The 13,302-nt window shown below is 52.4% G+C and overlaps 3 protein-coding genes across 3 annotated transcripts; all 3 read left to right on the top strand.

The window, feature by feature from the left end:
- Positions 1–224: 224 nt before the first annotated feature.
- SMAC4_13172 (uncharacterized protein) lies at positions 225–2,786 on the top strand (the record flags this gene model as incomplete). Its single annotated transcript, XM_066091291.1, has 1 exon — positions 225–2,786. One exon carries the CDS (start codon positions 225–227, stop codon positions 2,784–2,786), a length of 2,562 nt encoding a protein of 853 aa, XP_065945944.1.
- A 6,518-nt stretch (positions 2,787–9,304) lies between these two features.
- Positions 9,305–9,787, top strand: SMAC4_13171 (uncharacterized protein; the record flags this gene model as incomplete). Its single annotated transcript, XM_066091290.1, has 1 exon — positions 9,305–9,787. The coding sequence occupies one exon, from the start codon at positions 9,305–9,307 to the stop codon at positions 9,785–9,787; it is 483 nt and encodes a 160-aa protein (XP_065945943.1).
- A 2,184-nt stretch (positions 9,788–11,971) lies between these two features.
- Positions 11,972–12,898, top strand: SMAC4_13170 (uncharacterized protein). The gene is made up of 3 exons (XM_066091289.1): positions 11,972–12,117; positions 12,280–12,464; positions 12,526–12,898. The coding sequence occupies exons 2-3, from the start codon at positions 12,451–12,453 to the stop codon at positions 12,731–12,733; spliced, it is 222 nt and encodes a 73-aa protein (XP_065945942.1). The 5' UTR covers positions 11,972–12,117; positions 12,280–12,450; the 3' UTR covers positions 12,734–12,898.
- The last annotated feature ends 404 nt before the right edge of the window (positions 12,899–13,302 follow it).

Raw genomic sequence — 13,302 nt, 5'->3', positions numbered from 1 at the left:
ACGATCCTCTCAGACCGGTAGTCGACTACCGAGCCCTCAACAGAATGACGGTCCCCGTCCGGCACCCCATACCGCTCATCACAACGGGAGGCGGAAGTAGACGTTAAAAATAACAACAACAACAACAACAACAACAACCGCTCATCACAGAGCTTCAGCATGCCCTCAGAACGGCCAAGTTCTACACCAAGATCGATCTCAAATCAGGGTTCTTCCTGGTGAGAATGGCCAAAGGACATGAATGGAAGACAGCGTTCCGGTGCAAATACGGGCTCTTCGAGTACGTAGTCATGCCCATGGGATTGATCAACGCGCCTTCAACCTTCCAAGCCATGATGAATCACCTCTTCATGGACCTCATCGACGCCGGCGTCCTCGTCTACCTCGACGACATCCTGATATACGCAGACACGGAAGAAGAACATGACCGCTTGGTTTTGGAAGTCATGAAGCGGCTGTCAGAAAACCATCTGGCTGTCGCACCCCAGAAGTGCAAATGGAGGGTACAGAAGGTTGAATTCCTAGGCTACATCATTTCCCCAGAAGGCATTGGTATGGCTGATGACAAAGTGAGAACAATTCTGGCCTGGGAGCTTCCCAAAACCCTGAAGGAATCACAATCCTTCCTGGGCTTCGCCAACTTCTACAGAAGGTTCATCAAAGGGTTCTCAACGCTAGCCCAAGCCATCTCAAAAGGTAACGCCCTGGATCGAAAGCTTTGGAAATGGACCGAAGCAATGACCAACGCGTTCAACGACCTCAAGAGAGCCTTCGTATCCGCGCCCGTCCTGGCACATTTCGACCCCGCTGAGCCAGCAATCATGGAAACCGACGCTTCGGACTTTGGGGTTGGAGCAGTACTCTCTCAAAGGAAAGAGGATGGCAAGATTCACCCAGTCGCGTTCCATTCGCGAAAGATGTCGCCAGCCGAGATGAACTACGAGATCCACGATAAAGAGCTCCTTGCCATCGTCGACAGCTTCGAACGATGGAGGATCTACCTCGAGGGGGCAAAGCACAGGATCGAAGTCTTCTCCGACCACCAGAATTTTGCCTACTTTACCCACGCCAAAGTCCTCAACCGCCGCCAAGCCCGATGGGCAATCCAACTGGCCAACTTCTGGTTCATCATCAACTACCGACCCGGCCATTTGAACGGCAAAGCTGACGCCCTATCCCGTCAAGAAAGCTTCAAACCTGAGAAAGGGGGAGGTGAGGACCAGCCGATCACGACGGTCCTGCAAGAAAAACACTTCTCATACTCGGAAGGAAGCAGTTTTCTCTTGTCAAAAGATAGGCTTTGCAGTGTCTCTACCCCTCGATGGAATGATGAGTTTATCAGGCAGCTCAAGGAAGCAAGAGTCAACGACCCGGTATATATGGAACAGTTCCAGAAGGACGCAGACAAAGACTTCAAGAAGTTCGACAATCTCCTCTACCGAAAGAACCGCCTTTGGATCCCCACCAGCCTTCAGAACGAGGTCATCAACTCAGAACACGACACTAAGGTCGCCGGTCACATGGGTATGGATAAAACCATGGAGCTCATCACCAGGAACTTCTGGTGGCCCAAGATGGAGGAATCAGTCAGGGAATACGTCCGCGGCTGCCACGAATGCCAACAGAACAAGCCTCCTCGGCACTCCCCGCATGGTTTGCTCCAACCCATGGAACTCCATTACGCCCCATGGAAGTCCGTTGCAATGGATTTCATTACGGATCTGCCCCTTTCCAACGGCTGTGATTCCATTTGGGTTATGGTGGATCCCTTCACAAAGATGGCCCACTTCATCCCTCTTAAGGTGGGAGAAAAGACAACAGAAGACCTCATCAAGATTTTCGCCCGCTCATACTGGCGATTGCACGGGGTACCATTGGACATCATTTCTGACCGTGACTCCCGGTTTACGGCCCATCTCTGGAAGGATTTCCTGAAGCTCGTCGGCATCAAGAGTCGAATGAGTACAGCTTTCCACCCTCAGACCGATGGCCAAACCGAACGGCTCAACCAGATCCTCGAAATGTACCTTCGTGCCTTCGTCAACTACGAAATGAGCAATTGGGAAGATTTGCTAGCCACTGCCGAGTTCGCATACAACAATACCATCTCGTCGTCGACTGGTATCTCCCCGTTCTACGCCAACTACGGCTATCACCCTGCTTCACACAACCCCCCTGACGGCGCCCCTCGCAACCCTGGGAGTCGCCTTTACGCCCATTGGATGATCCAGGTTTACGAGCACGCTCAGAAACATCTCAACCGCGCCCGTCAGAGGATGAAGGAGTGGGCGGATAAGAAACGAACGGATGCACCGGTCTACGAGGTGGGACAGTTGGTCATGCTGAACGGTAAGCACATCAAAACCAAGCGCCCCTCAAAGAAGCTCGACAAGAAGCTTCATGGCCCCTTCAGGATTTCACAGGTGATCTCCCCTACCGCTGTCCGGTTAACCCTGCCCAAGACATGGCGAATCCACGACTCCTTCCACGTCTCGCTCCTGGAACCCTATCGCGCTGGCAATCGGGAGATCCCCGATCCTGACCAGGTCTTGCGAGAGGCAGCCCCAGCGGTATCAGAAGACTACGAAGTCGAGAAGATCGTGGATTCCATGAGGGCTGAATCCAAGGTGTTATACCGAGTCAAGTGGGAAGGATGGAACAAAGCCAGTGATCTCACATGGGAGCCATGGGAGCACTTCTACACTGACGGAGCGAAGAATCAGGTCATCGCCTTCCACGCGCGGCACCCAGAGAAACCTCGAGACCCCAATGTCCCGACAAACTAACTCCTCCACAAGATCCCACCACTGTCCGGCTTACCTTGCCCAAGACCTGGCGTATCCATGACTCCCTCCACATTTCGCTCGTCGGACCCTTACCGCGCTGGCAATCAGGTAGCCCCTGACCCTGACCAGGTCCTGCGGGAAGGCAGCCCCGGCTGAGTTAGAATCTCTCTATGTCTCGCTTGTCGAACCCTTACCGCGCTGGCAATCAGGTAGCCCCTGACCCTGACCAGGTCCTGCGGGAGGTAGCCCCGGCTGAGTCAGAAGACTATGAAGTGGAAGAGGTGCTGGACTCCTTGAAATTCGAAGGCAAGGTTAAGTATCGAACGAAGTGGCAAGGATAGAAGGAACCAAGAACTTGACATGGGAACCATAGGAGCACCTCTTCACTGATGAAGCAGAAAGCAGAAGTCATTGTCTTTCACACCAGGCACTCAGACAAACCCTGAGACCCTAACGTCCCAACGAACTAACCCTTCTACGGAATCCTACCGTCAAAAGCTAACGCATGTTCGGCTCGAGGCGAGCCTTGGAGAAGGGGGAGCTGGTGTCACACGGACATATGCCACACTGTCAAACGAGCATATGCCACACTGTCAAACGGGCATATGCCACACTGTCAAACGAGCATATGCCACACTATCAAATGGGCATATGCCACACCGTCAAACGAGCATATGCCACACTGTTAAACGGGCATACACCACACTCCTGGTGTCATACGAGAAAGACCTACATGTATGCAGATTGCTAGATGCCTTGGAGCCTTAGGTGACAAAGACCCGTACATACTAGATAGGTACCGTTTCCCTTTGGCATAAGAAGGCCTTGAAGCCCAACCTTCCTCTAGAGGTTGAAAGGACCAACAAGGCCTTCGAGACCAAAGTAGTTTATCAGCTGAATTGAACTACTGTTCCAAGCCCAGAATACTGCCCTTGTCACACCCGACTATTCCCAATTTTGGACCAGCTTTAACCAGAGCCACCTCCTTGTCCCGGAAAGAGATGTGAACGGGAGAGTAACTCGGAGGGCCATTACCCTAGATGAAGTTCAAGCCGAGGCAGAGACCGAAGAACAGCACCTCAAGAGACATGGCAAACGCTCCGACGAGATTTTGGCTCTCAAGGCTCTCATCGCCAAACCTCGCACCTTCAAAGGAACTAACACCAACAACAAACGCCCCCGCGATAACAGCAAGTCTCCGACTTGGCTTCCCTGCTCGGTGTGCCACACACCAAACCACAGTGACTCTCGTTGCTGGAAGCAACACCCCGACAAATACCCCAGCAAGGACAGTGCCTCTGACACCAGAGCCAATGCCGCCTCGGCGGCAGCATTTCTCGCCGCAGGTCTTGAAGACAGCGACACTGACTCCAAAATAGAGGATCAGCGCCCCAATAAAAGGTCCCGTACTCACTAGGAAAGGGCCGGCCTACAGGTTCCTTCTGCAACAACAATGGAATCTATAGGCGCCACAACACTGGACTTACCATCGCTGGCTCTCACTACCGTCAGCCCTCCAAACCACACAACCGCATCACCAGCTACACACTTATCCTTGTCCTCCACATCCATCTCTACTACTCCCATACCCGCTCCACTGGCCTCTGTCCAAATTGCCGCTGCTTCACTTCCGCCCATTCATCCTCCATCCAACTCCAAACTCGCCGAGCGCATCTCCGCCCTCTCTGCCTCCGAATCTAACAGAGGCTTCCTTGCGAATCTCAAACACGTTGTGGTCGTCGATTCCGGCGCCACTAGTCACATTTTCTGCAAACAATCCGGTTTCGTGAACTTGCATCCCTACACCGGTCCACCCATCATTGGCATAGGCAACGTTGAAATAACCCCCAAGGCCACCGGAACCTACAAGCTTCACGTTAGTAGCACTTCTAAAGAAGGGAAGGATTCTTTCATGCTTCTAGAAGGGGCTCACTACTCTCCTCGCGCCGCCTGCAATCTCCTTTCTGTATCACAACTCGACCATCGTGGTTACGTCGTTACGTTCGGAAACAGCGCAGTAGTGGGAGTCCACGGTCGACGCCTCCGCTTCAGAGGTTTCAGTGTCAACGGGATATACTTAGTTCGCCAGCCTACCAAAACCAACCCAGTTCATCGCCTTGCCCTCGCCGCTTACGCCCTCGAAAAGAAATCCCTCAAAATCTGGCATGATCGCCTAGCTCATCTCGGCGAAGATAACATCCGTCTGCTGCAGACGATGGCCACCGGCATAGGCCCTGTCCCCGACACCTGTTTTTGCGACAAGTGCGCACTTGGCCGCCTGAAACAGGTACCCCATAAGGGTACCTTGCGCAAAGGGAGTCGGCCCCTTGAGCACGTCCATATGGACATTTGCGGGCCTTTCCGCTTCGAGGGTCTCGGGGGGGAATCGTACTGGGTCACCATTACAGATGACTTCACGCAGTACGTATGGGTCTATGCCATTAAGACCAGAGACGAGTTTCCTCGTGTAGTCGCCGAATGGCATGCGACAGTTGATAAGCCAGAACATCCCATACGCCACATTCACCTTGATAGGGCTGGTGAAAACACCAGCAAGCGCTTCAAACTCTGGTGCCGGAACCGCCTTATTACGCTAAGCTACTCAGCGGTCAACCAACACGAACAAAATGGGATCTCAGAGCGCCTGAATCGGATCCTTCAGGAGCGCATCACAACCGTCCTAGTGGATAGCCAATTTCCCCGCCGTCTCTGGCCCATCCTACTTCAGACAATTGTCTACCTCAAAAACCGGTGTCCAAGCCGAGTCATTGGGAAGACGCCCTTTGAAGCATGGGAAGGCCGTCAACCTGATCTGTCGCACCTCAGGGTTATTGGTGCCACCGGCTACTACAAATTATCCGACTCAGACTTTCCAGGGAAGCTCACCCCCACCGCTGGCAAGTGTCGACTGCTAGGATACGAAGGCGGACGGAATTACATCGTCCTCACAGACAACAACAAGATTATATCTACCAATAACGTGGTGTTCGACGAGGCCTTCACCTGCATCTCACCCAGCACGCCTGACCTTGCTACGCAAGAAATTACGACCGCACAAATTCTGTCTTCGCCGCCCGCTCCTGAATCAGACACCGCCTTTGACCTCGGTACCTCTGATACAGACTCTATCACCGACTCCGCTGAGTTCACGGCCCATTACCGTCCCGGCCCTCACTCCAAACCCATAAGCCGGGGTAGCTCCCGCGCAGCATCGCCCTCTGATTCAGGGGGAGTTCCCATAGCACAGCCAGGGGGAGACTCTGATACGACTGCACAATCCGAACTCACCACCTCACCAGAATCACAGTCAGAATTATCAGACCTCTCATCCGACTTCACACCGTCACCACCACTGGGTATGCCCCAATATCCACCGTCCTCACCCATACTTGACACCATCGTTGTCGGCGGTGATCCAAGCCTCTACGACTCAGGTCACCAGCACACCGTCACAAGCCACCATCCCGAACTACTGCTTCAAGCTATCAAAAACCCTGACAAGGCCATTCTCGCCCTTATGGGGCTTGCGACACCTCTTGCCCCTGAGCCCGCCAACCTCAACCAAGCCCAAAATCAGCCTAACTGGCTACGATGGAAAGAAGCCATGCAACAAGAGTACCAATCGCTTTTACAAAACAAAACCTGGACATTGGTGCCAAAAATATTGGGCAGAAAGGTATTGTCTGGGAAATGGGTATACAAGCTCAAGACAGGTGCCAACGGCGAGGTCCTACGATACAAGGCGCGATGGGTTGTCCGTGGTTTCGAGCAACAGGAAGGGGTAGACTACAACGAGACCTTTGCCTCGGTGGTCAAACCGATGAGTTACAAGCTCATATTTGCTCTCGCTGCCGCCCTGGATCTCGAGCTGGAACAGATGGACGTACAAACCGCATTCCTGTATGGTGAAGTAGACGAAGAAATCTACGTCGAGCAACCACCTGGTATCCCTAACAGCAACCCCAACCTCGTCTGCCGCCTCAACCGAGCCCTCTATGGCCTCAAACAGAGTCCACGAGTGTGGTACAAAACCCTAGCTACCTTCTTGAATGGCCTGGGCTTCTCACCACTACCATCCGACGCTGCCATCTTCAGCAAAGGAAACACCTATATCGCCATCTACGTTGATGATCTACTAATTGCCGGCCCCAACAAACCCGACGTTCAAGCACTAAAGCACGCACTCAGTCAGCGTTTCAAAATGACAGACCTTGGCCCTTGTTCTTACTACTTGGGCATGGCTGTTACCCGCGATAGATCACGGCACATCATCCGACTCAACCAAAGAGCCTACATCAAAAAGATACTTAAGGAGTTTGGGATGCTCGATTGCAAGCCAGTATCTACCCCAATGGACACCAGCAAGATCCCAGAACCGACCAGCGACCACATCGCCTCCAACTACCTCCGGCACTGGTACGCCAGCGCCATCGGTTCCCTTATGTACGCTATGCTCGGCACTCGTCCAGATACAGCCTTTGCCGTATCCTTCTGCAGCCGGTATCTCGCCAACCCAACGCTCGCCCACGTTACAGCCGTGAAACGCATCTTCAGATACCTCAAGGGAACCATCAACCTCGAACTCACTTATACCGGTGAGCTCAAGGACCTCACTGGTTTTTCAGACGCCGACTGGGCGGGTGACACCTCAACAAGACGCTCCACCGGAGGCTTTGTGTTCCACATCGGTAGCGCAGCTATCAGTTGGCAATCAAAACGCCAGCTCACTGTGTCCTTGTCATCCTGCGAAGCTGAACTTATGGCACAGACCCAGGCCACCAAGGAAGCTATCTGGCTCCGCCGACTGCTCTCGGACTTGCACATCAAGCAAACCCGAGGGGCCACAAGGGTCTACGGGGACAACCAAGGTGCACTGGCCCTTGCGAGGAACCCGCAACACCATTCCCGCACTAAACACATTCACGTACAAGAACTCTGGTGCAGAGAACGCCAAGCAGCTGGAGACGTCAATTTCCAGTACATTCCCACAAACGAACAAGTGGCAGACGTCTTCACGAAGCCACTACCCCGCGACGCCTTCCAACGCCACCGACGAGCCCTTGGACTCTTGGAAGCCCCAGAAGGGTCTAATTAGTGTCCTTTCAACACTATAATCACTGGCACCTCTGTACTACACCCACAACGCTCATACAACCCTTCAGGCGGCTGACCCGGCGACACACCTATTTCCATGCTTCAATCCAAATTCCACTCCCGGGCTTGGTCCCGGGATCACAAATCTGTTTTTCAACTTACTTTCACTTTACGATGCACACACGGCAGCAATCCTTTTCCCACTGGGTTTTTACTGGTGCTGACCAACGTGTGTGAGAGAGAGAATCACTGTAAATAACCACTTGTAACCTATGCTTGGATCGAGGGGGAGTGTTGAAGCCATCACATTCTTTGGCGTTTCTGTCTAAGTGGATACGATCCACACATAGCTACCCTGTATATAAACCACGTCGGACTCCGTCCTCCCTGTTCTGCTCTCTCTCTCTCTTTTAACCTAATTAATACACGAAATTCACTCCCACACTCAATGCCACTTGTGGTGTATCATTCCGTTACCTCCAACAGATACGATCCACACATAGCTACCCTGTATATAAACCACGTCGGACTCCATCCTCCCTGTTCTGCTCTCTCTCTCTCTTTTAACCTAATTAATACACGAAATTCACTCCCACACTCAATGCCACTTGTGGTGTATCATTCCGTTACCTCCAACAAAAGGAATGGTTGAGAACGGCGGCGGCGGCGTTTCCAATCGCTCTAAAATTGTCAGCGGGGTGTTCCTCGGCGCAAGCAGTGTTAATCTTACCCGGTGGCAGGTGAAATTCCGTGTTGATTGGTGCATAGTTCTGTCCCACTTGGAAACCCTGGTTATGCGGTCCAAAAGACGCGGATGGAAATCGACCCATCCCTGGTGTGGGGGTTACTCCTCCAGCCGACTGATTGATCTGGCCACCGCTCGGGCTTGCATTCAAAGATTGTGAAGAGTCAGAAACCCTAGCAAAAGCGACATATCTCTCCATAACCGCCTTCGCTACCGACGCCGCGGTTGCCGCAGCATAATTCTGCCATCCTTTGTTTTTGTGGCTATCGGCATAGTCACACACACCTTTAATCACGATGCATGGCACCTCATCCCATACGCCTGCTCCCTCCATCTCGAAAGCAATAACCTTGGCCTGCTTGGCGATCTGATCACGGTGCTCGCCAGACCGAATAACGCTGTCTCCAGATCCAATCGCACCAATGAAGAAGAAGACACCCTCGGAATCTGAGTCGGCACTTGGGTCGTTTGAAGCTGACTCTAAGTGCTCCCTCCGTATCACGCAGCTCGTATCACATTCCAGCTCTTTGCATGACAACCTAAGAGACTCATCGCAGGCGGGATCTGCGTTGCCATGACAATTTTCGCATGTTCTGCACCCAGAATCAGGAGCATGCTTGTGTCGGTACCAAGCAGGGAATAGGAGGTCGTTGGCTGCTCCTGGGTACTTGTAGCTGGTATGCCTGCCTCTTCGCTTCCGTTTGGCTTCTTCGCTCTTTGTCTGAAGAGCTTTGAGGAAGTCACCCGCCCGTTTCTCGATATGTTCGCGGTCGATGTTCGTATCAAGCTTGATCAGGATGTTGCGAATGATCTTGTTTGGCCTTCCAAGGCTGTCATGGGCGGTGTCTTTGCGATCGAAGCGATCCGGAAGCGCTCTTCCAAGGTCATACTGGACCACGCAGTTGCTTATGATCACGTCGCCGAGGACAACAGGGTCCCTTTCCGATCCTGCAAATGGGACCGCCCCGCAAATGCCGACCAAAAAGGCCAACGATACCCGCGGATAGCTCGATCGAAGACTTGCAGCTGCGCTGGCGGCGCTTGCCTTTCCCATGTTGGGCAGAAGGACAAGGACGACATTACACTTCCCCATCCGGCCTGTCGTGTATACGTTCGGGTCTCCATCAGCTTTGCCATACTGATCGCCGTCTTCGTCCCATAGTTGATCGATAAGGAGGCATACTGTGACAAGGGCAGTATTCTGGGCTTGGAACAGTAGTTCAATTCAGCTGATAAACTACTTTGGTCTCGAAGGCCTTGTTGAATCCTTTCAAGCCTTTCCATCCAGGCTGGGGTTCCCGACCTTCTTATGCCAAAGCCTTCCTTCCTTCTGCTGGCCTGATCTGGGTCATGAGGCCATAAGGCATCTATCTAGCGGTGTGTACCGCTGCGCTTACATATGATCCTTCCCGAGTATCTTCCTCCAATATCCTTCCTTTCTATGACGCCGGCGTCGTCACGGGTACCGCCCTATCGCCGCCGGAGTGCCTTGGTTGGTTAGGGATTGTTCCTGTGACAGCAGGGTTTCCCTTCTTGGCCTGGCTAGCACAGCCCGATATGAGGGGCAGTGCAGCCGGCGTACGTATTGTTGGCTGGATTATTGAGGGGATTCGGGTAGGTTGTGCTATCGGTCGAATAGACTCTCCGACCGAGTTGGCCTGGTTGCCTGAAGCATTTTGAAGGGTTCGAGAGGCTCAGCCGTGCGGCTCTGCGAGCCTCGTGCTGCTGGGTTAGGGTCGAGGTCGAATGTCCGTGTGACACAATGCCTGACATCAGCCTCATGAATGCCCGGTGGCCGCAGGCCGCGAGGCTCAACCTCACTTTGGCCAGACTCTCAGCTACCAGCATTGCTCACCCAAGCCCCTCTCAACGCCTCCAGGCTAACGAGCTAACCATCAAACTTCCGACGACGCTAGTAAGCGAGATGAGGCAATCCCCAGTCATCACAGAAGCGATCACAGCAACCAAGCAAGGATCAGAGCGACCGAACGAGAATCGGCGCCAGAAGAAGGAAGTAGAATGGTTGAAGGCACTCAGGAAGATCCACATGTATGAAGATCGCTATATAGATACCATGAGGCCTCAACCAACAAGGCTTGGTACGTACCTTAGTACGCACCAAACCTCTTTGGCATAAGAAGGCCTTGAAGCCCGGCCTGGATGGAAAGACTTCAGAGGATTCAACAAGGCCTTCGGGACCAAAGTAGTTTATCAGCTGAATTGAACTACTGTTCCAAGCCCAGAATACTGCCCTTGTCACAGCCAAATAGCATGGACTCCAGTGGAATGCCATTTTTGTCCTGCGCCAGACCTCTCAGGATACAAAGTGGACGAAATTCTAGCTTTCGTCTTCCATAAGTCAGAGTTTTTGACTGTGTGACTTTTCACATTCTTTGAACCATTTCAACCCGTTTGCAGTGCGTCGCGGCACTCTCATGTTGGTTGACCAAGTGGCAACATGTGATAGCCAGCTCCTTGCCAACCTCCCAGGCAGCTTTCTGATGATGATCGACAACTTTACAAAGCCGGAGAATAAACATAGAGAGAGCGTAGACGGATCTTATGCTTGCGAGCATGGCTGTGAAAGACATAAGAATAAATAACCTAACCCTAGGGTACGAAGACAAGAAATGGTGCGTTGCTAGTGCAGCCAACTGCCCATGTTGGAACCGTTGTCAGAATTGGCTTTCAGGGGGCGTTGCGGAACACTTTCCTAGTGTGCTGTAAAACCCCGAGCGGGGTTAACCGCATCGCAGGGGTAGTCGGCGTTCTTCCATGCAGTATGCACCGCGGCCCCGTGCTGGGTTCCCGCTACTGCAACCAATCTAGTCACTGTCGGCAAGCGATGAACAACTGGCCATCAAAAGCATGCATTTCGCGAAGTTCATGATGGGCAGACAATTGGGTTCAAATGGTTTTGCTTCTCACTGGTCAGATGGCGCCGGGTCTCAGCATAGTGCTGCGACCCTGCTGGCATCTTATGCACGCTGAGTGGATTTTGGTGTAGGTAGCCGGCCTTTAGTGAGTCGAGATAATTCCGAAAGGGCACAGAACCCTTGCACATAGCGAGAAGGATAATAACAAATGGCTCAGGGATAAATGGACTGTCCCTAAGGCAAGAAGGGAGATGGTACAGTCGCTCTTCTGTCAACTATAGGGGAGCAAAGCTGGCATCTGTTGTTACCTTGATGAAGCTTCAATGTTTGGGCGTTTGGCAGCTTGGCTCAGTGGTCAGTATGTATCTGATAACTCCCTTACACTGCGCGGCTCTCGCACCTGATGTGCCATTCAGTTGCTTCATCTTCTCACTCAGACACTTTCCGAAGAGGACACCGCGTATCCGACCATGAGTTCTCCAACGGGGGAAGCAAACTCACCTACTCCTGGCCCTGCGTCCTCGACCCCTCAGACGGAGGGTGTCACAGGTTGACATTGGCTATATAGTGTGCATTCCGAGTTCTGCCTTGCAAGCAGAACATCGTCCTATCTTTTGTAGGTTTGGCCGTCTGGGCATATGCACCCCAGCCTGTCATAGAGGGTCTTCTGCCTGGCGCTCACTGGGGTCATCAAGTTTGTTCTGCTTCATAACTTATCTTGTGACTTTCGGTCAATTCAATAAGCTGGTTGCTAACACACGTACTCTCCATGTGGTAGCAACTTCCCGATAACGACACAGATTCAACCCTAGGGAGCGATGTCGAAAGCTTGACTGCCTCGATTAGTTCGAGTATTCTCAAATACCGCACCATTAAGGGTCGGACCTACCACAGCGATAGCGTGACAGATGGAGAATAATAGGAACCTAACGACGACAAGGCTAATGAAATGTTGGACATCTTGTAAGTTGACTATATATTCTTCCATTTGTATAAAACGTCTACTTACTCCTCCTCTCAACAGTCACCATTTGGCAACCCTTCTCTTCGATGGCGAGCATTTCATGCCCTGTTGGTGGCCAGTGTTTGGTTTAAGCGGCGTTTCTAGCCCAGACGAGTACCTCAAGAAGTGCTTTTTCACCGAGCCAGGGCACTTGGCTGTTTTTCGAGAGTCTGGAGGGAGTGGAGTGGCTGGTTCTTTCTGTGGACAAAAAGGGAAGTGCAATGTCTAGGAAAGAAAGGAAGACAGGTAGAGGAGGGTAGGGCTTTCCACTTGAGACTCGGGTTAACAAGTTTCAAAATTTCGGAGCCAACCCAGCTGCAAGACCCAGGCCGGTCGCTGGAGCCCACTGGAAAGAGACCCCACCTTGGCTTTCCATCCTCGAGTACCTAGGCAAGGTATTTGATCCTGGTCTAGCCCGCCGTTCGTCCTTGTCAAACAAGTCGCCAATCAATCGTTTCTCAATCATCGCTCCTGTGGTTTTTGGGCGCTTGTGACGTGAAAAGAGCGCCCCGAGTCCAACTTGAATCTCTATTTTTTTGGACCTGGATTGGCAACATGTGCATTTGTTTTCTTCCAGCCACCAATCATGCATTTTCCCAATCATTGCTTCCTATCGTCTCATATGGACGGATTGGCAGTACCAACGTCCGCCCTAGAGACTATCGAAGCGGTTGACTGCTCCATGAGGGGTAGCATGCACCCGCTGTCACATTGACACGGCAGTATTCCGTTCAGAAGTTTTTTTTGGTGGAATACGAGCAACGGTCCGAGCCGGGTATTGTTCGTTACCCTGGTGGT

The sequence above is a fragment of the Sordaria macrospora genome, chromosome 1 (genome assembly GCF_033870435.1).
Source record: "Sordaria macrospora chromosome 1, complete sequence".
Taxonomy (NCBI): domain Eukaryota; kingdom Fungi; phylum Ascomycota; class Sordariomycetes; order Sordariales; family Sordariaceae; genus Sordaria; species Sordaria macrospora.
Note: the sequence above shows the minus strand (reverse complement) of the source record. Positions and strands in the feature narration are given on the sequence as shown.